General features: G+C 40.9%; 1 protein-coding gene across 5 annotated transcripts in view; it reads left to right on the top strand.

Annotated features, from left to right (window-relative positions):
* Nucleotides 1–25,944, top strand: part of PICK1 (protein interacting with PRKCA 1) — a 150,019-nt gene that overhangs the window by 117,773 nt on the left and 6,302 nt on the right. For all 5 annotated transcript variants that reach the window (XM_068390019.1, XM_068390024.1, XM_068390049.1 and 2 more), the window contains 3 exons: nucleotides 269–402; nucleotides 6,883–7,076; nucleotides 8,085–8,337. In XM_068390019.1, the coding sequence (XP_068246120.1) occupies nucleotides 269–402; nucleotides 6,883–7,076; nucleotides 8,085–8,337 (581 nt within the window). The remainder of the gene's footprint in view (nucleotides 1–268; nucleotides 403–6,882; nucleotides 7,077–8,084; nucleotides 8,338–25,944) is intronic.

Here is a 25,944-nt window from a genome sequence, read left to right on the forward strand (position 1 = left end):
TCCCCCGATAAGGAGTTTGGCCTTATTTAGATAAAGATGTGGTCTTGACAGCTTTATTCAACTTGATTCAATATAAGAAATAGTTTTGTAAAAAAAAATAAAATGTTTTATATTCATGAGGGAATTATGTATAATTTACATATGAAATATTGCAAGTATTGATCACTCTCATTACAGAAATTGCATTTGATATATTTGTATTAATCTTTAGTGTTCATAATTGGAAATAAAAAAACATTGACCTTAATAAATATTTTATTTTTTTCAGGATTTGGGGACATATTTTGTGAGATTGGTGTTCGGGAATTACAGCAGTCTGCCAACGAAGCCTTCAACCAATTTGGTGAAGCTCATCGTCAAATGGAGAAATATGGAATTCAAATGTTGAAGCGATTAAAGCCAGTAAGTGGATTTTACTGCAAAACTGTTTGCAAATCATTAGCTTTTCTAGCCTGCTTTATAATTGGAAGATATTTATTTTTGGTACATTACCCAGCTGGTGAAAATTAATTGTTTGAACATTTTGTAAGGGGTGTATTGTTAGTTCACCTCATTTGATGCATTTTAGGCACAAGTAGAAAAAAATTTTGTAGTGTCCGTTAGACCCTAGAAGCACCAACATGTAAGTCTTTTTCTTTAACTCAGTTCCATCTTCCTTTTTCCACCTTGTTGCCCAATCTCTTGTTACTATTACTATATAATAAAGCTGCTGGTTTTTTCCTTTCTTGTATCTTGGCACCAAGTGGCTTCTCCAGTCCTACTGCAAGGTCATAGAGCCAAAATTCTATAAATTAGGTAAATTCAACCTGTTCATTGGAACTGTTGTGTGATATATTTACAAACTTCCATGTAGCCTGAGAGTCCAGGAGAAATAAATCTTATTATTCTGTGGAGTATGTCTAGGCAGAAAGCTAACTCATCTCTGAACCAGGTAGTTCTAAATGCTAAACTTTCTTTTGACAAACGATTTGGATTAAACCAATAATCACTCCCAGGTTTAATGACTTTTTTATGGTGGGCTTTAGCCAAACTCATAGTGTTATATTCTAGATATTAGTCTCGGCTACCACATTTTCATGTGATGTTTGCTGAAACATAATTTCTAAGAGACACAGCATAATCTGCTCGGTCTATGGGCGTGCCTGGACTAATTGGAACTACTATAGGATCTTGAGCCATATGGGTTTCAGTTTGAACTTCCTTTGATTCACTAGAAAGGGATTGGGCAGTACAAGTAGTCATTGACTTATGACATATGTGACTTATGGCTGCTCTACTTAACGATAATTTTTTCGAGATGACGACGTCACAAGTCTATCAGAAATACTACGCTAATAGGACAAATATTTCCTTGGAAATAATCTATTTTCCTTTATAAAAAATAAACTGATTTATCTTGGTAAATTTGCATTTGCCTTTATTGATAATATACAATATCCATTTTCAGTTAAAAGTACATTAAGAAAAGTTTTAATATCTGTCGGGTTCATATCATATGTCTGGTGACGTCATATTACTGGCGGAAAGCGACCGGGCAAGACAGTGGTTTCCTTCAAATAGGCTAATAATTAATGTAGTATTAGTATTCCCATTATTGAAGTATCAAGTAACAATACAAAGTATTTTGGGGGTCTCAATCGGTTGTTATGAGTACTACTTAACGTAAATTTGACTCTACGCTAGTTTTATTTAATCTGAAGATAGATCAATATTTGTCTTAAGAAAGTATACCAATAGGACAAATATTTTCGTAAAAATAATATGTTTCCTTTTACATTATGAAAATGAAATACGTTTGCTTGGTAAGTTGAGAATGGATTTACATATTTTGCAAGTCATTCTTTGTAGAGTGACATCATTATTTCCTTTTGGCATGTTACCAAGTAATCTTGTTACAGTATTCTAATCATCTAATCATCTTTTGTCTTTTCAACAATGCCAGTAAAGGATAAATAAATAACAAATTTATACACAATTATCTGCTTTCGTTCCGTTTACATTTATGTAGTATAGGTATATGATATTGGTTACTTCATAATTGTTTATTTTTATTTGTGTGAATGAAAATTCCTTGATGAGGTATAATAACGAGCAGTATGAATCTTATCCAGCATTACCAATTTATTTGACAAAAGTATTAATTTTTCTTACACCAGTATTTAATTTATATATATGAGAAAGATATGATATATGATTTTTTGTGCAAGGGTTCCTTGTGACAAGTAATTTATTTTAAGGGTCACACAAGAGCAATAAGGTTGAGAAACGCTGCCCTAGGGCATTCTCCTGGTCAAAAATTTTCAAATCCTTTTTTTTCCTTCCATACTTGACTAACAATAATGGCTTTTCTTCTAAACCTATGTTTCACACATACTGAGTTCATACTTGTTCATCTCCAGCCATTTATTCATCCCATTCTCCTGAATATATCCTGGTACTTCCTTCCATTTACGCAACTGGTTGTGATGCGCCCTAACTTTTTCCACAAATATTACCCTTGATTTTTATTTCTATCATATTCACATTTGGATGTACTGTACTCAAACAATACATCGTATTTCTCATTGGTTCCTCAACCATGTAAAAATCATTATCCTCCATCATCAGCCCCCATTCATAACATTTTCACAAAACTTGTCTTGCACAGGCATACTCAAATTACTAATTCCATTCACTTCACCTTTACATCCCTTAAATTCACATACTGTACATCCCTTACCTTATCATATGCATTCCTAAACATTAATTTAACTCTGCAACCATTATCAATCAAACCTACCAATTCTATTCCATTTAAAGTTATTTTCACAATCATGCAATCATACTCAATTTCTCCAATCACATCTTCTTGCAATAAACCCTCATGAACATGCATCACATACTCTCTTCCTCCTAACACTCAGCAACACACTTACATACAACTGAAGTTCCTGCATATTCATAATACCATCATATATCCGCACTAGTTTTCACCAAATTACCTTCTTCCATAACTTTCACTACATATTCATACTTGTCACTATTTGAACTTCTCAGACTACTCAGCCATGCAACTTTTACACTAATAACCTCACAATCCTTACCCAATAATTTTACACTTTCCCTTGTTACCAGTGGCACCCCTTTCCACGCCTTTGTACTTACTCGACTATCTTCATTCAAATAAAATTCTCCACAAAGGAGGAATTATAGCCCTGCAAATAGAAAAGTCATATTTGTAAGTATGTTCTATGCATTGATAATTGATAAAGTTATACAAATAACAAGATTAAGATACTATAAACAAATTTTTTTTCAAGAATTATTTATATAACATTCTCTTTCAAGTGATTTTTAAATGAAGAAATCAGTCAAGAAACAAAAAAGTTGATAGTCTAAAGCAACTCCAAATTAACCTTTTTTGATGGGGCTTTTATACTCAGAAAAGTTACTATTTATAACAAAAATAATTCAAATACGAAAAATATAAAAATTATCTGTCCCTTAAGGTTGTGGCGTCCTGGTGATAGCGTCTTTGCTTGGTGATTGCCAGACAGTGGTTCAAGTCCCGCTCAAAGTCGTTAGTTCCTTTGGTCGCTGCAGCATCACCATCCTTGTGAGCTAAGGATGGGGGTTAGGGGAGCCTATAGGTTTATCTGCTGAGTCATCAGCATCCATTGCCTGGTCCTAGCTTCGTTGAAGAGAGGGCTTGGGGGCGATTATGTGCAATGCAGTTAGTCTCTAGGGACATTCTCATTTTTGATAGGGCAATGTCACTGTCCCTTGCCTCTACCATTCATGTGCGGCCTTGAAACTTTTAAACTTAGAAACTGCCAATATAGATTTACATACTGTATATTTATAAATCCCCGATGTACTGAAGGAGCTACATATGAACCACTGTAATAACTCTTAATACTTCATGTCAAAATTATTTAAAAGAGTTCGTTAAGGTAATTTTTAAAATAATCTGTCATTTCCTTGCTGATCAGTTCAAAGCCAGGAAACAGATCAAAAGGCTCAACATAGCACAATATTCTAGAAGTTTTAATCCAGCTTTGACCAGATTATGTCATAGATTACGGAAGGAAATATGATGGAAAGTAACTTATCAAAATTATCAGTAGAAGTTAACCAATTACAAGACAGTCATTTTCATGTCTTTCCGTACTCTACATACCCACTGTTCTAACCCTTTATCATGCTTCTAAATGTCTTTCAGTACACCTCCAGCACTAACCTGTATGCACTAAGAACAGATTATTTCATAATATCATAATCCTCACATTTCTCCTCAGACATACAACTATTGTCTACTGTACACAGAAAATGCCATACCACATAAGACTAACGGGAAACACAAAGTCTACATGTTTTTTTAACAACCTGCTCTGTTCATTAACTTTCCAAAAGACATAAAATACATAATTGCTACATCTTCCTCATAAAATTTTGCCACTAATTTCAATGCTGCTCCCATGTCTAGGTTATCAATGTCATCATTCAGTGATAAATTAGTATCTCATCTACTGCTTGATGCATTACTAACTGGTCCATTACCTAACAGACTGTTATAAAAAATTTACCTTAAACAAGTGATTTCCAACTCATGCTTATGTTTTTCTTCTCTTCTTTCTCTGTCTTCTTCCTTTTCTCTTTCCAGCTGTTCCTTTGTTTCTTTCTCTCTTACTGTACTTTTCCCTTTCTTTTCAACTTATCCATGGAGAGCATTGCCTTCTAGACCCAGATTATTACCTAACTCTATCAACTCTTCTGTTAATAATTGGTTATTGTGTCAGAAATCCTGGCAATGCCACTACTGTTATGATCTCCGAATCATTACAGGTTCTTTTAATCTAGATATAAAAATGATTCAACAACAGAAATTGAAATTTAGGAAATGAATATAAAAAAAGCTCACAAATAAAGCACAATACATTTATTCACAAACTCGTTTACAAAGAAAATCAGTGTTGCTACGCCTTTGCTTTCAATAACTAGAATTAATTCAAGATATTGATAGATATTGGGAACAGGGTGGAAAGTAGACCAATAAAATACCTCAATGGAGAATTGGCAAGTTATCTTCTGTAGCTGAAATGTTGCTAGTATGGTGACTTTAGTCTTGAGAATGTTGCAGATGGTCTAGTTGCTTCTTTTCGTCACTGTAGGGCAACTCTTTGTCTAGGACATGACGAAATTTTGTAAATGTGTGTTTGTTGTATGAAGAAAAGTCTTCCTTCAGAACATAACTGTCTGACCTCCATTTTTCTTACCTTGTTACTATCTCATTCCTATCTTTTTCAAGTCTCATCTTGAATTTTAAAAACCTGCATGGGGGTGGAGCTAATTACGATGAGAAGTCGGAACTGTCATATAAGTTTTTTAATATTCTACATCTTGATTGGTTTTATTAAAAACACCCAATTGGGTCACCTCATGGAAGTTTCTAGAGCTCATTTTCTGATACAATCTGGACCTGATATTGCCCCATATAGCAAAAGCATGGCGTAGGAAGCCAAGTGTGAATTCTTGTAATACATTATTGTATCTGAATAACTTCCGTGCATGCTTTTGAACTTTCTGTAGTTCTTCCACAAAGAAAGAGATTTTTATTTGAAGCATTGTTTGTCCCTGAAGTGCTGCCAACAGTAATAAAGGTGATGTAATTGTTGCTTAAACACTAGCTGAATTTATTCTCTTGAAAAATTACTGTTTCCTTTGAAAAGTTCTCCCTAGGACCTGAGGTAGCGGCACACTGGGTGGTGCAGTGCACCTAGATAGCTCTATTGCAGGACAAAAAGCATCTTGTCTAAGATAGTGGTTTAGACAACTTTAGGTAAGAGTGAGTATGTCTAGCCCTTTTCATCTTTCCTTACCCCTCCCTTGTGGCATTACAGTCTTCTGTTATTTACTAAAAGAGACTGATGTAGGTAAGCTACCATAACAAGTAATTATTCTATTGTGTAATGTATGTCCCCCTGTTCTCCTTTTGAGGGGGAGGATGGATATTAATGTAAACTCATTACTCTTAATAGCTATACATTTCAGACAGTGCATCTTTTAAGAATAGGCCCATCCATGACTGTGTGCGAATAAACGGAAACCTAGCCAATCACCATAGAATATTTCTGAGGTTGATCGCCAGTGGATTGGCCTCAACACACTTGTATCTCTTTAGGGACAAGTGTTTGACTTCTGGGGATTTTAAATCTGTCACTTTGGTTCTAGGCACATCCTCCCTCCTAAGGATGTCTCCTTATAAAGGATGAACGTTTGTATCCGTGTATGAAAATACAAATTTTTTAGTAATCTTTATTTTTCCTAAATAAACAAATTGAGTCCTTTAAGTTATACTTCCCACCCCAACGTTCCTGCAATTCCTAGATGAAGGTCAAAGGGGCTTCATGGTGTACTAGGAGGGGTCCAGCAGGGACTCCCACCACCTGTCAGTTACTAACAACATCTCATTAAATTTTTAACATCAGTTTCCAGCTTTGCTGAAATTATTCTCCTATTAAAAGACTCATGTTTTATACTTAGAAAAATATAAATTTTAAATTTTTCTCATTTTCAATTACAAGATTTATTTTTCTCTTGCAGATTTCGTTAAGAATAATTTTGTTGTACTGATAGTTCATGTTCTCTATGGAAGCTTATGGTTAGAAGAAATTTTAAAGCTTTGTTATTACTGTTAGCTCTCAATTTTTTTTTTTGTATTAGTAAGGGTTTATTTTCTTACATGATAATTCATGATTTGTATATATTTCACCATATGCATCTTCCAATTAATCATAGGAGTGCGGTTATCATTTAATGTGAGCATAGGTCTTTGAATAATTTTGCTGTAAATGAAGGTGAACTACGGGTATTACTACTCCTGACACATCTTATGTTATCTAGATTCTCAGTGACTTGGGCACATATCTTCATAAAGCAATACCTGATACCCGACTGACAATTCGAAGATATGCTGATGCCAAATTTGAGTACTTAAGTTATTGCTTGAAAGTGAAGGAGATGGATGATGAAGAGATGCAATTTGCTCAACTCCAGGAGCCTTTATACAGGGTCGAAACTGGAAATTATGAATATCGGTCAGTATAATGCAAGATGTTTAATTTTCAAAATGTCCACATAAGTGAGTTTTAATAATATAAGTTCCATAAACTTCTGCTTATAAGGTGTATTAAGGATTTTAAGTGCAGATACATACTAGTCCATCCGCAGTCTATTTTTGTACTTTATCATAATCTACTATGCAAACACTACAAATTAATTTAGACTTATAAGTGACACAGCATATAGTGGTAAGAATCTAATTATATTTTTAGTCAACTGTTCAGACCTATTAACAAATTTGCTCACATGGAAATTAAAGTAACAGTGTAGAAGACAAAATTCAAATCCTTTGTAATAGAGTTTTTAATCCTTTTACCCCCAATGGATGTACTGGTAGTTTCACAAAACTCATCCCTTTACCCCCATGGATGTGCCGGTACGTCCTTGCAAAAAACTGCTATTTACATTTTTTTTTGCTTATTTTTGATAACTTTATGAGAAACTTCAGGCATTTTCCAAAAGAATGAGACCAACCTGACCTATTTATGACGAAAATTAAGGCTGTTAGAGCTATTTTTTAAAAATGTATTACGAAATGTGCTTGAAAAAGAAAACGCCTGGGGTTAAGGGTTAGAAAGTTCCAAATAGCTTGGGGGTAAAAGGGTTAATAAAAGTGCCAGGCTCTAGAGGTGTCGTACAAGCAGCCTGATCAGAAATATCTTAATTAATTTTTTATAAAACGTGATCAATGTCAATGTCAAATTCTTACGTAACATTTTTAATCGTGTTTATTTGAATATATGCCTTAAAATTAAAAATAATCTTTTTAGTACATTTAGTTCACATATGTTTGTCCTGATTTAGATCAAATAATAATCGACTTACTTCCATGTTGAAACATTCTTCATATTGAATTACAAATAATCTTTCAGTATATTTAGGTCATATATGTTTGTCATTACTTAATACAAGTAATAATTGACATAATTTCATGTTCAAACATTTTGATATTACATCTCTAATTTTTAATGCTTTATATAAAGGTTAGTACTGAGGTGTCGTCAAGATGCTCGTGGTAAATTTGCAAGGCTCCGCTCTGATGTTCTAGTGAAGCTAGAGCTACTGGACTCTAAACATGTACAGCATCTAACAGAACAACTTACTCGTCTTATTACTGGGCTTGCAGCATACCATTCACAATGCCAGGAATTAATGCATAATAAACATTGGTTCCCAATTGAATTGGACATGGTAGGAACCACTCTACATGGTGACCATAGAAATGACACATTACAGGTAATGTTTTTTTTTCACACAGTTATGGACTTTACTTTTATCCATCAAAGTATGCTTAAGTTTTAGAGAGGAAAATAGGAAAGAAGCAATAATATACCAATACAGCATTAAAATTATTCAAGTGAAGAATTATCTAAGCATTTCCAAATATATATATATATTCTTTTTTTTTTTTATAAATCTATCCCAACATTCACATGCTGTAGGCTTCAAGGGCAAACTTGAAAAAAAAAGTAGAAACAAGAGTTCCCTTTGATTTAAAATAGTCCATACACCTATCTATCATTGGTGTTATGCATTTGCACTTGTTAATATGTATCAGCAGTTTGCATCTTGTCGGATGAACAGTTACTGTATTTCCCTGAGCTGTGACAACTAATGATTTTTTTCAGGTATTTGAAGTAATTCACTGATATTTACTTATCGTGTCAATTCTATTTGAGGTTTTGTGGAAGCAAGTATAAATCCCAGATTTATTTTATATAAAAAAAACTCGCTTAAGCCATTCATGTCATTTTTAATACTGTATGATATTCGTTCAGTGTGCAAAATGTAGAGGTCAGGTGTGAGTTCTGCAGAATATATAACAAGAAGTTATCCTTCAGTAAGTAAAAGAATATGAGGGAGAAGAATTGATCCAGTAAAATAGCTAGGAAAAAATCAGGTAGATTAAGTTTTAGCAGCTTTTAGGTGATCAGTTCTTAATCAGTATAGTATTCTTTCTCCCTCTCATCTTCCTACTCCAACTACTTCATCCATTCCTGTTTCCTCTCCACAATTAGTTTCCACTTTAAGCTCCCCCGAGGGATCAAGTTAATATGCAGCTAGGCATTGATATTTCAAAGAAAATGTTAGAAAAGTTTCTAATCTCTTTTATCTAGAATCTTCCATACTGGTTCTACATCACTACACCCCCTACTAGCGAGTATGTTTGCCCTATCCCATAACCCCTTTTCAGTCTTGAGCTAACACTAGAGCTGAGAACCTGGCAGAGACATTGAGGTCCATGGTATGCCCATAGATTCTTGTCTCATTTCTTTGCTGCAGTGCCAATTTGGGGATAGTTTGTCTACGCGACTGCCCATTAGTAAGTGCGTCGATGGCCTCTGCTTTGTTTAACATAATCAAAGGCCTGTTATCCTGTTACATTAAAGTTGATAACCTGGTTAATGCAGTAAGGCCGTTGGTGGACTTAGTGATTCTTTACTGAACTCAACTGGGCTGCAGCATCAGTTTAGAAATTGCATGTGCCTGCCAATGCTAATGTCTTGGACTATAATGTATTACATTTCTTGTCAAAAGATAATTAAAAGACTTGAAAATATTTGATTTTACATCCATGCAGCTACAGTATTTCTGAGATGCCTGCCTTGTAGTTTGGAATTCCATAGGCTTTGTTTAGTATACAAGGACCACGTGCTGAATTTCAACTCATCAACTTCTTAAGGTCTACCATTGATAGTTATTCCTCTTGATTGTTTCATGTTACCGCAGAGGAACCAGTGAGAACTTTTTTGTAATTCCTCGAGTGTTAAGGACCATGTTCTTGGGCCTACTTGTGGGGTTGTCATTATGGCAACTCGTGCACCTGTTTTGAAGCCTACTCCTCATTTTACACTTGTGGCAACTCTTGTTAATATTGCTATTATAATCGATCTTATACCCATTTAGCTTCTCTAGGGGTGGTCTACTAATTTGTCTCCTTTATTATTGCAAGGGATTACAGAATCTTCACTCCTTTCCTTGCTCTTTTCAAGCTGAGTCATCAGGGCTTTTGCATCGCCCTCCTGCTACTCAGACAATAGCCACAGATGCTTATTTAGCTCACACTGAGGCTGATTGTACATATCCGGGTCCTTCAATTCCTACCTTCTTTGTTAGGACAAAATTCCCTCCTCTTAACCCATTAAGAGACACGCCCCTAAAGCCATTTCTCAGAGCCTCAAGATTGTGGAAACTATCCATCCTATCCCAGATTTTGGAATTGGAACCTGGGACTTCCCCTGTTTTTAACTTGTAAGCAAAATTCAGGACTTCTATCCTACACATGTATGAATGGCGCAATTGGTAGGCGACCATTCCTGTGTTTCCGACGGGTTTTCTCATCCTCCCATTAAAGTAAGTTGGCCTAGGCTAATTCTGTTAAGAGAAAGCATAAGGTATCGGACAAGCTAAGCTTCTGAATAAAGACTCTAATGCCAAGCCCTCTTTCTTTGCTTGCCTTTGGCAATAAAGTTTCATAGGATTGGACTTAAGAATTTGGGGTATTTAGCTTGGTATTTTGGTCTATGAGACCATTCAGTGCCTAAGTGCAACCAAGGGAAAATACATCAGCTGCACTTTAAAAGTTAGAAGAGGAACAACAAGAAAGAAGAAAGGAAGCAGGAACAGAGGTAAACTGGAAGGAATAACTCAAGTGTAGCAAGGGGCTGAAGGAAAGCTACAAAGACTCCTAATTAATGCTTACAATGCTGTCGGGGTGGCCCACCCATAGCCTCATAACTTTTGTATGCAAGAGAAATTGAGCAGAAGTGCCAGTCCATTTTTACTTCGGGGTTGAAGATGGCAGGTATTCTTCCGTTGAGGGATACTACTTGAAATAAAAAGAAAGAGGTTATCAATTCTGATTTTTTCACATTAAAAATAAGCGACTTGAATGATAGGGTGTAATAACCCAGGTGACACTCAGTTTCGCTATCATGATGATTTTTGTACGTCTATGGGAAAAACCTCAGGACCATGAGAATTCCTACTGCTTGAGAGTTATGGGGTCTTTTCACTGGCCAGATGGTACTACATTGGATCCTTCTCTCTGGATACGGTTAATTTTTCCTTTGCCTACACACATCCACACTGAATAGTCTGGCCTTTTCTTTACATATCTCCTTTGTCCTCATACACCTGACAACACAGATCACCAAACAATTCTTCTTCACTCAAAGGGTTACTGCACTAATTGTTCAGTGGCCACTTTCCTCTTGGCAAGGGTAGAAGAGATACTTTAGCTATGGTAAGCAGCTCTTCTAGGAGAAGGACACTCCAAAATCAAACCATTGTTCTCTAGTCTTGGGTAGTGCCATAGCCTCTGTACCATGGTCTTCCACTGTCTTGGGTTAGAGTTCTCTTGCTTGAGGGTGCACTTGCACATGCTGTTCTATCTTGTTTCTCTTCCTTTTGTTTTGTTAAAGTTTTTATAGTCTATATATATAGGAGAGATTTATTTTAATGTTACTCTTCTTAAAATATTTATTTTCCTTTTTTCCTTACCTTACTGGGCTACTTTCCCTGTTGGAGCCTCTGGACTTATAGCATCCTGCTTTTCCAACTAGAGTTGTAGCTTAGCTAGTAATAATAATAATAATATCTACTTGTAGTGGGTTCAAGCAGCCAAAACTCAGGACCTACAGGCAATAAGCTTGAGTAAGCATGCTCTTTTTCACCTTTCCATGTGGGTGAATGGATTTGAAAAGATTGCAATTGGGTTTGAAGGAGAACAGCTCAAAATGGGCTCTGGGACAGACATTAACCAGATACCCTTTGGCTGCAAAAGGATTCTCAGACCATAGACATCACCTAAGGGTCTCTCCACATTGATCCTATTGGTCCATCCCCTTATATCAATAAATCTCTGCACAGACACATCCAAGTCGGGTTGGAGAGGTTATACAGAGAAGACCTACGTGTTTGGGAAACAAACTCATCAGTTTGCAGCATTTCAGATAAATGTGTTGGAACTGGTGGCAGCCTTCCTTACATTGAAGCTCAGTCTTAGAAGAAAACTGGCTCATCAGTTGGTGTCTCCTAAGAGGGGAATCATGTTCAAGAATAGTGAATTAAGTAATCTTTCCAATTGTGAAGCTCTTTTTGGGGGGAGATGTTTGTTCCTCACCCCAGTCCACTTATCAAGCTCTTTCAGTGTGGTGCCATTCTGTTCTAGATATAGAGTAGATCTTTGATAAGATGTCCTTCCATGAGATCCTCAAAACTGTCCTAGATCTCCAAGTGGACCTGCTTGTGACAAAGAACCACAAACTTCTGCTTTTATGTAGTCCCAAATGTAGATTCTCAAGCAATTACAAGAGAGACCTTGATCCTAGATGGAAACAAATGGTCTTTGATGTACGTTTCTGCAAAGTTTAATTCCAATGGTTTTGAAGATACTAGCAAATTGCACAGTACAGCTGTGCTTGTTGCTACACTGTGGCTCAATAGTCCCCGGTTTCCACTACTTCAGTATCTGAGACTAAATTGCACTATCTTCAGTTAGAACTGCTGTATCAGAATAGTGAGTGAATATATTCATTTCCTCCTTTCTGAACTAAAACTTTCACCCCTTAACTTTCTCTCCTGAATATATGGAAGACTTCTCGGAAAATAACATTACATATTTGATGGGCTTTCAAAAGTCTTATTCCACCAGACAATACCAGTCAGTGTGGAAAATATGTATGGTTTTTCTTACGCCCCCAACTCCTGATAAACCCTTACTTCTATACTTTTCTTCCAGCCCATTTCCTTGAAGATAGGAAGCTAAGCTTTAGCCATCATCAATATTAGTCGTACAAATCTGCCTTGAGAGAACCTCTTAAACATGCTTTTAACATGGATTTAGATTCTAATGTTTCACAAAATTATTCGGGCCTCACTTTGCAACAACTGTCTTTACCAACATCTTCAGTGGCCTGGTCACTTGGTGCTTTAATTTTTGGCCAAATGACGCAACTCCTCTATTACTCATAAGTAAGGGATTTTGACGAAGGAAAAATCTATTTCTGGGTGAGAAACCTGTCGCCCAGTGAAATGCTCCTTAAAGCACCATTTCAAAGGTATAAATACTGCTAAATATACCAGAGAAAAAAGTTGCGTGGAATGCCAGGAATATACCCAGCTCACTCACCCCTAAAGGGTGTCGGTATTAAAACTGGGGCTAGTGATACCACTACCAGAGGTCCCTTTCCAATTAGACTTCTCCCTCCTCAAAATCCCCCGTTACTATGAGGTGTCGTTCACTACAGCTTCTCCCCCCCCAACCACCACCACCACTACCTATCCTTCTCCCATCATTCCTTGTTAGCACACGTGAACGTTCGGACGTGTTTTTCATAGCTCTTTGGTATTTTGTGTTTTTGAAGATGTCAGGCATTTTGGAGATCCCTGCTCCCAAGTTGAGTATTATATTTGTCTGTTTGGGATTTCTAGGTAGCGACACACGTTCATTTAATAACCTTGTTGTTTTTCTCTCAGCCGCTTTGTTGAAGCTCCCTTACGGGTGTGTATGCGACCTTTTGGTGTCGCTTCCTCGGGATCTCTTTGTTTTGTAAGACTTTCTATTAGTTCCTTATACTAATTGTAGTCTTATTTTTGTGTTATGGACATCTAATTCAATGTTTTGGCATGATTTTATCTTTTATTTAGGCTATTTGGGCGGTGTTAGTTAGCGGCTTCGGTCGGTAGCCTTTCATGTGAGAATTCATGGTTTTTTGAGTTTTTTACGGGGAATCGGAACGCGTTTTGATTAATTTTAGTCCTGCCTGTCAAGATCGGTATTTTACCAGATTTTGGAGGACTAGTTTTTGTTTAAAATGCTATAGTTTCCTCTCCAAGTCGGCAACTACCCGATTTTGGAAGGTTTTGCTATTATTCCTTTTACGCCGTGTTCCTTTTTCCCCCATTTTACTCAATATGCCGATTTAGCCTATTTAATTGAATTTCATTGTATTTCATTGTATTTTAGTTTTTCACGTCTGCCATTATATGTTGTTTTTGTTTCGTGCTTCGCATCAGGTCTTCCTTTGTGTTTTGGATCGTCACCTGATTTCGAGCCAGTCTCCTCCCCCTTGGTGTCCTCTCCCCCTTTACACCTTTCGCCACTCCCTACATAGGGGGTTAGGCTTGAGTCACATGCTTTTAGAGAATGGGAAGTCACCCAGGGTAGGGGCTGGCTCTTCCGCTCAGTGCGTCATCGCGGGTAGCGTATGCGCCTTCCCCCCCCCCCCCGGTTATCCATCCTTGTTATTAATTCCTCCCGTCCCAGAGGGCCGGGATATTTTGTGAATCGTATCTACTAATGTTAGTTGTTTCTTTGATCGGATTCAGACATCGTACTCTGTTCTGAGACCTTACTTTATCCTATATTTGTTTATGTAATTTTATGGTTGGTTCGAGAGAGAGAGAGGGGCTGCGACGGAGATTATGGTTTATGTCTCGGGTTATCCATCCTTGTTATTAATTCCTCCCGTCCCAGAGGGCCGGGATATTTTGTGAATCGTATCTACTAATGGTAGTTATGTTTCTTTGATCGGATTCAGACATCCTACTCTATTCTGATAACTTACTTTATCCTAAACTGTATTTGTTTATGTAATTCATGGATGGTTGGTTCGAGAGAGAGAGAGGGGCTGCGACGGAGATTATAGTTTGTTAGAGTTAATACATAGCATTTGTTTTTAGCGACGCATTTCTTCCGGCGCTACATTGCTTACGTAGCATTGGGTTTTTGCACGGAATTTACGCATGTTTTCCGGCGTCACAATGGTATCTATTTTCGCCCTTCATGTCATTAGGTTTAATTCATTCAATTTCATGCATTCCGGAGTCTACGGATTTCGATGGTTGTTTCTAGTCTGCTCGTCACTTCTTGCTTACGCTCCCCACCCCCGTGGGTATCCCGTGTGTTGAGAACTCATAATAAAGACTACCTTTTCATGACAGAGGCGTAACATGTTTTTTGAATGCTATTTCGTATTATTTCCTTTAGCTTAAGCACGTATGTTTTTCTGCTGGGTGTCACGGCGGAATTTAATTTCTTTAGTGTTTCGCTGGGGTTCCCGGCACAAGTTAATTTTATATTCACATACCAAATTATCTTACTCGGTGGAATTCTTACTCGCCGCACCCTATTCTCGGGAAGTAGGCTTGAGTTATACACTGAGGAGAGAAGGGAGATAGTCGAGAGAGAGGGATAGCTCTCACGATCTGAGAGTCGATGCAAATAGCGCTCTCTCCTCGGTTAGTCATGGATGGCCACCAGTCGAGCCGGACTGAGTGTGAACCTTGCTACGTACCGCGTATCCCTCTATTCCGGGAATTCCATCTTAAATATTCTTCCCCCCCATGAGGGCTGGGATGACTTGAAATCGTATCCATGAGATAATTACTATGTTTCTTTGATCGGATTCAGATAAAAATTTTTACCCTGTTCTGATCCCGTAGGTTGATTCCTTATATTACAGGATATTTGCGGTATGATTGTTCCGAAGAGAGTTACAGACGGAGATTTGTAGTTCTTGAATTTATATTGTTATGGGCCGGATTCACATCAGTGGGAATTCATACTTCCAACCATGTATTCCGGCAACAGTATTGGTGTCCCTAATTCTGGTTTCCTTATATCTCCTTGTCCCAACCTTTATTCATCAATACGTACATCCTACTCCGGTAGGGGTATGGAATGTTGAGAGAAGTTTCATAGTAGAATTTTTCTCTCTGGAGAGGGCGGACTGGTCCAAGATTAATCCAGCTGCCATTTCTACCGGTTTCAAACCTTAGTATGGCAATACTTTGGATGACAGGAGATGGTGGAAGAAGAAAAACAGAATATTAGGGTTCTATTGTAAAACAGTAAGAAAGAATACGACTCCGCTGAGCTATCCACAGTAGATTTAACTTAACTATATATGTCACCGGTTTTTCCGGCGAAATCAAGTATGATACCCATGTATCAAATTGACTTACAGGTGGTACGCTGTCAGGAGACAACATGCACTGCTGTGCTGCAGCAGTCGTGTGGGTATGAGGTCTGCCGATCTCATGGCGGGTGCCATGCTCAGTGGCCTCTAAGGTAAAACGTATGAGGACGGCCCTACCCGCAGAGGGCAAGCCTTTTAGGCTACCCAAACCACTCCCAACCAGACCATCATCAGTTTCTAAGCTACTGAAAGACTCGGCAGGGTCTAATCCTCCAATCGAACCAGCTCAAGGAGAGGTTGAGTAGTGTAGTCCAGTCCCAGTTTGGCAGGAGATGACCAAGGAAGTTTCAGTCCTTCCAAAGGCCACAGGCTCAGGATGTGCTACAGGCAATGCCAGTATCCCAGGTGAGCCAGCCTTCCACCTCAAGAACCCAGCCACAAAATCAATATGTGTGGGTAAGCCAACCACCTCAACAACCGATAGCCACTACTCCGTTTATTGCGTCTCCAGCGTATCATCCTTCTTTCGAAACACAGGGAGTGTTTCATGGATATAATACGCATGCGAGAGGTAGTAGAGCTAGGGGAGCCTTCCTGCATAGAGGACTCCCCAGGTAGGAGCAAGGCTGTACCTCTTTCGGAGCCGTTGGGTGTTCAGCAATTGGCATACAACGTCATAATGAAAGTTCTGGGGTGGAGATGGATGAAAAAAGCCCCCTCCACCAACCAGTTTTTATCAGATTCCAACGGCAGACTTAACACTTTACACAGGAGATCTTCTGAAGAAAGCAATAAAAAGAGGTAAAATGCTTAAAATTTCAAGCATGTTTGTTCAGAGTGCCAAAGAAAGACTCGGACAAACGAAGAGTAACCTAGATCTGTCCTATTTGAATACGTATATTCAATGCGACTGGTTCCATTTGCTGACCGTCTCATAGGTGAGGACCTTATGTCCCCGTGGGGCCGTCACCACCTCCATAGATCTTACAGGCATTTATTTTCATGTTCTGATAGCATGGCTTTTTCGTCATTTCCTAGGATTCAAGCTAGGCAAACGGGCTTACACCTTCAAGGTGATGCCATTTGGACTCAACATAGCGACCAAGTTATTCACCAAGTTGGCGGAGACAGTAGTCCTAGAGATGAGGACTCAAGGAATACAGTTACTGGCCTACCTAGACGGTTGGTTTATCTGGGCCAACAGTGTCGATGAATGCCACAGGGCGTCGGGCAAAGTAATAAAATTTCTGGAATACTTAGGTTTCCAAATAAATTTCAAAAAGTCCCGTCTTTCTCCAGCAACGTGCTTCCAGTGGTTAGGTCTTAATGGATCCTGACCACACACACGCGATCGATTCCACCACAGAAGAGGATAGAGATAGTAAGAAACACAAGAGGATCTCTCACGGACAAACTAACGACCCAGGGAAACCAAAAAAGCATCCTAGGTTTACTCCAGTTTCCCTCAGTAACAGACACATTACTGAGAGTCAATCTGGAAGACATCAATCGAGTTTGGCGGGCCAAAGAAAACGAGAAATATCGAGACAAAATTTCTCGGATCCCACCTACACCATGGAAAAGACTTCAACAATGGACGAAGGTCAAAAACCTAGCAAACTCACACCATGGAAAAGACTTCAACAATGGACGAAGGTCAAAAACCTAGCAAACTCAGTACCTTTACGATTCCCAGCGACAACATCGATGGTCCATTTAGGCGACTCCCTAAGCGTTTTGGGGAGGCTATTCCCAAATACGAATAGGTCCAGGGGTTGTGGACAGTGACACTCCAACAACTACACATCAACATCTTAGAAGTCATGGAAGTGTTCTTGCCTCTAATAAGTCTTTCCCCATCACAGAAACAACATATCAGTCTAATACTTGCCAAGGCACCTATCCCCTGTTGAGATACTACTGCTAGAGAGTTATGGAGTCCTGTGACTGGCCAGATAGTACTACATTGGCTCCCTCTCTTGTTACAGCTCATTCTTCCTTTACCTACATATATACCAAATAATCTGGCCTAGTCTTTACACAATCTCTTCTTTCCTCGTACATCTGACAACACTAACATGACTGGAAAAATTCTTCTTTACTCAATGGGTTGATTACTGCACTGTAATTGTTCAGTGGCTTCTTTCTTTTTGGTAAGGGCAGAAGAAACTCTGAAGCTCTGGTAAACACCTATAAGAACACTCCAAAATCAAACCATTGTTCTCAAGTCTTTTCTAGTGCCCTAGGCTCTGTACCATGCTTTTCCACTGTCTTGGGTTAGAGTTCTTTTGCGTGAGGGTACACTCAAGCAAACTATGCTATTTATTTCCTTTCCTCACTGAGCTATTTTCCTTGTTGGAGCCCTTGGGCAGACAGCATCCTGTTTTTCCAAATAGGGTGTAGCTTAGCTAGTAATCATGATAATAATAAAAGACCTACAGTATATCAGAAAGCTATAATTTTAATAGGCTTAGCCTCAGAACAGTCTGGGAATTTGCAGCATTTTGCAGGGAACAGGAGTTCCTCAAACTCATTCCTGGCCGTCTTGACCATGGGGCTTTTCTTTTTGGCCAAGACTGAAAAGTCCTGCTAGAGGTAAAATGCTCTTTACATTTCAGCTTTACAACCAACTTAAGGTTTTTTTTCATGTCTATCCTGTAATCACATTTAAAGGTTTTAAAGGCTACTCATGAATGGCAGAGGCAATGGATGGTGACATTGCCCTATCAAGCAGAACAGTGCCTAAGAGACTGATCATATGTACATATGATCTACACCCAAGCCCCGTCTCCACCTAAGCTGGGACCAAGGAGGGCCAGGCAATGACTGCTGATGACTCCATAATATATAACCGTCGAAAGATGTAAAACTACTCGTCAGTAATAAACGGATTTTGAGCGAAGCGAAAAATCTATTTTTGGGTGAGATAGCAATGTCGTCCTGATGGAAGGTTCCTTTAGTAGCTTCCTTAGGGTATATATGACTACAGTGGATATTCCCAGAGAATTAAACTAAAGGTTTCCAGAATTCTAACTTCTGGCGCGAGTACCCTTAAGGTTTCCCTTTAGGATATCGTATAATAACAGGGGACGTATTCTTGACACGCCACGTAGCTATCTGCACCCCACATAGCGTTTACGCTTCGAGGAGGAAGTTGGTGGCAAGATATGGGAGGAGCTGTTACAAAGTTCTCCTCCGTTACTGTTATTGGTACTCGGATGACGTCATAAGCGATGCCATCTTGGCCGACGTCATCACCGCCCGCGAACTCCATTCCTTTTCCTTTTGGCGTCAAGGCCAGCCCCCATGATACAGTAAGATCGGGAGGGAGCCTGCAAAGGCCTAATAGAGAATAAGGGCGGGTCCATCAGGACGACATGGCTATCTCACCTAAAAATAGATTTTTCGCTTCGCTCAAAATCCATTTTTTGGGCTCAGGCCATGTAGTCCTGATGGAAGTGTACCAGAGAATTAATGTATTGTGGATTTTTCCCTTCAGTAGTGCCTTCGACTTCTAGACAATATTCCTTTGGTCTAATGACCCAAGAGACCTGTGACATTACCGGTATATGTCACCTCAGTTAAGCATGTACTATGTTACTGCTTCCTGCCCCCCAGCAGGGATGAGTACTATTGGACTTATAGAAAGTCTCGGAGTTGCATGATAAATAAAACTCACCCAGCATCAAGAAGTACCTGCCGGTCCCAGAGCAAGGTAATAGGTAAGGTAAGTATAAAGTGTTGGAACAAATTACCTTGGTCTAGATGAGTTTGTTTAAGTGGAGGAACAATAGAATTTCATGGTTCAGTCATTTTATACAGAATAGAGGGATATTAAAACTCTCACAGTATTTTATTACAATGTTAGGGCGAAATAAGACACACGAAAACAGCAAATTCGTTTATTGGGCATAAATAAGAATTAGCATACATAAAAGTAATAAATGTAAATTGTAATGGAATGTAAATCAGTTACATAGACTTGGGACATTAATAGAAACAGTTGTGGTATCTGAAAAGGAAAACTTTCCATCACACACGTTAATTCCATAGGAATTATATCTTTCTAGAATGTCTTATATACACTTCATGTTTGAAACACGTGGCACAAGTGTTTAGTTTATGTGACTTCACCTTAGTATGTTTAGAACAGTCCGTAGTGTCACTCGGTGACACTATTTTCACTATGTTGCGCACTAGGGTCAACACAGACACCCTTAGAGTTAGAGTCCCATATAACTCACTGTTCATCGCAGCACTAAGCAGCAGGTTTTAACACACTACTTGCAGCTGCCACAAAGTGTTTGATTTCTTGCACCTGCTTCGCCTAGTGTTTAAAGAACACACTCGATGACTTCCAGCCCGTGAATGAGCGAAGACTCTCGAAGTCTATCGACTGGAAGAAATTCAGGGAAGAGGCGACTTTCTTGGGATCCTGACCTGCGGGTGTATTGTCAGGATCCGCTCTGCGAATGAAGTAGGTGATCTTCGCCCTTATTTGTTTAAGTGACAAGTCAGAACCCGATGTTTCCCCTTTAAAGAGCTGTCCTCAACCGAAGTCCGAAGTTCTTCGAAGATAGACCTTTAGGCTCTCCACTGGGCACAGGGAGACACCTTCCTTCAGAGGGCAGATTTTCCAGGGACCCCACCTCTTGGTGGGTAGCTTGTTCTTGGTGAGAAACGTTGGGTCAGGAAAGAGAGTGAGTTCGCCTGTTTCTGCGAACTGGATCTGGCCTTCTTCCCTTGATAAAGCCACAATTTCACTAACTAGCCCCCGAGGCTAGAGCAAACAAGAAAATCACTTTCTGAGTCAAATCTTTCAGAGGGCAAGTTTCATTGTCCAAACCTGAGGCAAAATGTAGCACCTTGTCAAGAGACCAGGAGATGGGTCTCGGTGGGGGTGCAGGTCTGAGTCTAGCACATGCCTTCGGCAACTTGTTGAAGATTTCACGAGACAGGTCTATTTGGAAGGCGTATAGTAAGGGTCTTGTCAGGGCCGATTTCCAAGTGGAATTCGTGTTGGCTGCCAAGCCTTGTCCATGAAGGTGAATGAAGAAGGACAAACAAAAATCCATTGATATTTCCTTAGGATTTCTAGCCTTGACAAAGGCCACCCATTTCTTCCAAGATGACTCATATTGCCTTCTGGTAGATTTTGTTTTATATTCCTCTGAGAAGTATAAGCTTTCCTTCGAGATCCCAAACCTCTTCTTGACGCCTAGCGAGAGAAAATCATGAGATGAAGGTCTCGGGTTTTCTGTGATGAAGGGAAGACAGTCGACTTCTGAACTTGGGATAGAACTGGGTCCGGCAGGGGAATCAGCTTGGGTTGTAAATCCAGGATCAATGGGAACCAGTTGCTCTGGGGCCACTTGGGAGCCACTAGGGCCGCTATTCCTTGGAAGGATCTCGGCTTGGTGAGGACTTTTAGCATAAGGTTGGGTGGAGGGAACAGGTAAATCTTAGTCCATCTGTTCCAATCCAGGGACATGGCATCCACCGCTTCCGCTCGGAGGTCCTCGTATGGGGCCACGTAGCGAGGAAGGTTCTTGTTGTTGCTCATTGCGAAGAGGTCGATCTGCAGTTCTGGGACTTCTTGGGAGATGAAGGAGAATGAGTCTGCGTCTAGGGACCATTCTGACTCTATTGGGGCTGTCCTGGATAGAGCATCCGCCGTCACGTTGCGAAATCCTTGTAGGTGAACTGCTGAGAGGTGCCATCTTTTCTTCTCCGCCAGGCGGAAGATGGGCAACAACACTTGGTTGAGTTGGGGCGATCTTGAGCCCTGACGATTGAGACATCTGACCACTACGTCGCTGTCCAGGGTCAGTCGGATTTGGACTGAGGGACGTGGGGACAGCCTCTTCAGGGTGAGAAGGACTGCCATGGCCTCCAAGATATTGATGTGAAACGTCTTGAATAGGGGAGACCATGAAACGTCTTGAATAGGGGAGACCATGTTCCTTGAACTTGACGCTGATGGGAGTGACCCCCCTATCCTTCTAGCGATGCGTCCGTATGGATGACGACCGAGGGTGGAGGTAGTTGAAGAGGTACCGACCTTTCCAGATTCTTTGCCTCCGACCATGGCTTGAGGAGTGATCGTAGCCGAGTCGGCAGAGGTCTCTTAAGATCTCTTCGAGCATTTGATCCGTATCTTCTCCAGACTCCTGATGCATCTTTTAGCTGTGCTCTTAGCACTGGGTCTGTCACTGAAGCAAACTGGAGGGAGCCGAGCACCCATTCCTGTTGTCGTCTTGAAATCCATTTGGATTTGAGAAGTCTCTTGACAGATCTTGCTATTTCCTTTCTCTTCTTCAGTGGAATGGAAAGACGGTGTGACTGGAGGTCCCAATGGATGCCTGGCCATTGGAACTTCTGAGCTGGAGAAAGTCGAGACTTTTTGGTGTTCATCTTGAAGCCCAAATGTTCCAAGAATTGGATCACCTTTGTGGAAGCTTGCAGGCATTCTTCTTCTGATGCTGCCCACACCAGCCAATCGTCCAGGTAAGCCATCACCTGGACACCTTGTAGGCGTAGTTGTTGAACGATTGTCTCTGCGAGCATCGTGAAGATTCTTGAGGCTATGTTTAGCCCGAAGGGCATGGCTCTGAAGGCGTACTGTCTTCTTTGAAGCCTGCATCCTAGGTAGGAGGTGGTCTGGCGATTCATTGGAATGTGCCAGTAGGCGTCCGCCATGTCTATTGAGACTGTATATGCCTTTTGAGGCAGTAGGGCTCTTATGTGCTGAAGAATCGTTCATGATGAACTTGTTGAGAGCGGACAAGTCCAGAATGACACTGAGTTTGTCGGAGTCCTTCTTGGGAACAGAAAATAGTCTTCCTTGGAACCTGATGGACTTTACCCTCTTGATCACCTTCTTGTTCAAGAGTTCTTGGACGTTTTCTTCCAAAACAGGGGTGGAATGTTGGAAGAATCAGTGGGAAAACTGGTGGTGGTGTTTCCCAGCTCCAGCCTAGTCCGTTCTTGATGATGCTGTGAGCCCAGGGATCGAAGGTCCAACGATCCTGGAAGAGGCGGAGTCTTCCTCCCACCGGAAGCATCTCATAGCTTCTGGTTACCGGAGGGTTTACCTCCTCGGCCGCCTGCTCCCTTGCCTCCTCTCCCTCTGGATGGACGTCTAGAGGAGTCTCTGCCGGTGCCTCTACCTCTGGGACGAAAGGTAGTCGACTGCCTCTCGTAGGTGGGGGGTGAAGGTTGGTGACTGAGTCACCACCGGCTGGGGTACCAGTTGGAAGGTTTGTTGGGGCTGAGCCACCAACTGGGGAGCAGCGGTTGCAGGAAGCTGGTGTTTAGCCTGACGCGGCTGTGGTCTCGGCTTCTTGGACTTCTTCGGTTGGGGGCCCTCATCCGGAGAAGATTTCCTCTTTGCTGACATGCCCCACTTTTGGAGAAGGTTCCTGTTCTCTGTGGCGGCCTTGTCAACAATCTCTTTCACCAAGTCATTGGGGAAGAGATCTTTCCCCCAAATGTTGGATGAAATCAGCTTCCTTGGTTCATGTTTCATTGCGGCAGACGCAAACACGAACTCTCTGCAGGCCCTCCGTGCCCTGACGAAGCTATAGAAGTCTTTCGTCAGAGTAGCGAGATGGGTCTTGGCTAAGACCATGTAGACGCCTGGGGTCCTTTGTTTCCCAGCCATCGTCTTCATAATCACCTGGAGGGAAAGGGAGGCGGCCATCCTCTCTTTCATGTCTTGCTCCCGACGAAGAGATACTCGGAGAGCTTGGGGAGGTTCTCACTGAACTGTCGTCCAGCGATGTCGGCCTCCAACTTTCCCACGGAGAAAGTTAACTGGATGTCCTTCCAGTTTTTGTCGTCGGGGGGTAGGGCGAGGGAGAGGGACCTACATTCCTCCAATGTAGGGCAGGGTTTCCCTTCCTCCACCGCCTTCAGTACAGCTAGAAGAGACTTCTCCGCGAAGGGGAAGACCATGGTGTTTGGAGCAAGAAAGGACGGGTGTTTCTTGCTAAGGGCCGGCACCTTCGAGTTGGTGTAGCCCTTGTCCTTCAAACAGCCAGCTAGCAGTGATTGAGCCTTGGCGTGGTCAAACACAATGAACTCCTTCGGCTCGGTTTCTACTTTGGAAAAAAGTTCAGACTTGAGGTGGATGTAGCAGTCCGGGTACGCCTCAAAGCTAGGCCAGAATTCCACCTCTTCTAGGGGGACGGCACCTAGCTTGTCGTTGACAAAGATCCTGCCACTACAGTAGTTATAGGCATGTGCTCGGCATGCCTCCATGGGTTAGTCACGGAGCAGGTGGGAAGGTCCTTCACGTTCATCCTCCTCTGAGGCTCATGTTACTTCGTCAAGCGGAGGATTTCTTTCTTGAAATCCTCATCCCTCTTGCGGAACCTCTCCTTGAGAATCGCCATCATGGCCTGGAAATTGTCCAAGGAGTCGTCCGCTCTTGTGGGCATAGGAGTGGACGATGTAGAGGGGACTGGTTCCGAGATGACTACGGAAGCGACAGAGGGCGCGGCGGCACCTTCTTCTTCGGAGTCAGGAGCCGCTGTAGGTTCCTCTTCTCGACCCTCGGCCATCAGGGTCCTCTCGGTGGTATCCGACACCTCTGACATCCTTTCATCATCGTCGAGATGGATGTCCTGAAGTGCGTCTGAAACATCTGGGTCGACTGTCAGTTGGACACAGGGGATCTCGGGGATGCATTAGGAAAGAGCATAGCTCTCATCTTCTCGCTGGGAAGATAGGGCCCCGTGGCGTTCTTTTGGAAACTACGCGCCCAATTGCGCAGTTTCTCACGAGCGATGTCCCTTGACCTCGAACGCCTCGTTGAGCAGGTCCTTGCAAGTCGTGCAAACCTGTGGGTCCCAGTACCTCAGAGATCCCTGGGTGACTGAGCAGCTGGCATGGGTTCGGTACGCCAGGTGGCCGTAGAAATCACGACGCCGAACGCTGCAGAAGGCGCTCCCACACCGGATTTACTCCTCCTGTAAAGAAGAAAGGGGTACATGAGTATGCGGAAGTCTATAATGATAGACTTAGAATAATACTAGATTAATCTCAATGTAATCTTAATTAAAGTATAAGATTCCTTTCCAAGTGTAAGCTTAGGATAGGTAAGCTGGAAATGAAGCAGGAAAGACACATACTTGTGAATCCCGCCCAGCCAATTGCCGTGACCTAACTCCACTTCTAACTCTAGGGCTTCAGGTAAGCCCTAAGGGGGAAGCTATGTGGCGTGTCAAGAATACGTCCCGTTATTATACGATATCCTAAAGGGAAACCTTTAGGGTACTCGCGCCAGAAGTTAGAATTCTGGAAACCCTTAGGTTTAATCTCTGGAAATATCCACTGTATTCATATATACCCTCAGGAAGCTACTAAAGGAATCTTCCATCAGGACAACATGGCTATCTCACCAAAAAATAGATTTTTCGCGATGTACTGTTAAGTTTTTATCTCGTGGGTGAGACTTGTAATCAGAGGCGGGGAGACTTTCTTTTTGTGATGTGAACACTATGCCAACAGAAAAACAATAAAATAGAACTTACATAATCAAGAATAACGACTAGAATTGCAAGTCTTTTGGTTGGTGGTAGGATGACAAGTCTCCAAATTGAGGGTATCGGTGGGGGGGGTCAAGTATTGCCTCAGCTAGGGAATGTTGCCATTGGCTAGAGAGAATGGTGTCAATATAGTATGGTAACACTAAAATAGCTCTTACATATTCAGAAATAAAGGCTAGAATCCCATAGACTTTGTTGGTCTGAAAACAGGAGCTTATAAAGATATTAACAAAAAATGATGTATCCCAATGTGTATTACCAAGAATGTTTTGACATATACCGACGTCATAGTAGTGAAGGGGTTAAACCAGTTGTTGTGCAGCCCACACAGAACTGATGGAGAACGTCTCCATGTTCCTAAGGATCAT

The sequence above is a fragment of the Palaemon carinicauda genome, chromosome 1, assembly GCF_036898095.1.
Source record: "Palaemon carinicauda isolate YSFRI2023 chromosome 1, ASM3689809v2, whole genome shotgun sequence".
NCBI lineage: Eukaryota > Metazoa > Arthropoda > Malacostraca > Decapoda > Palaemonidae > Palaemon > Palaemon carinicauda.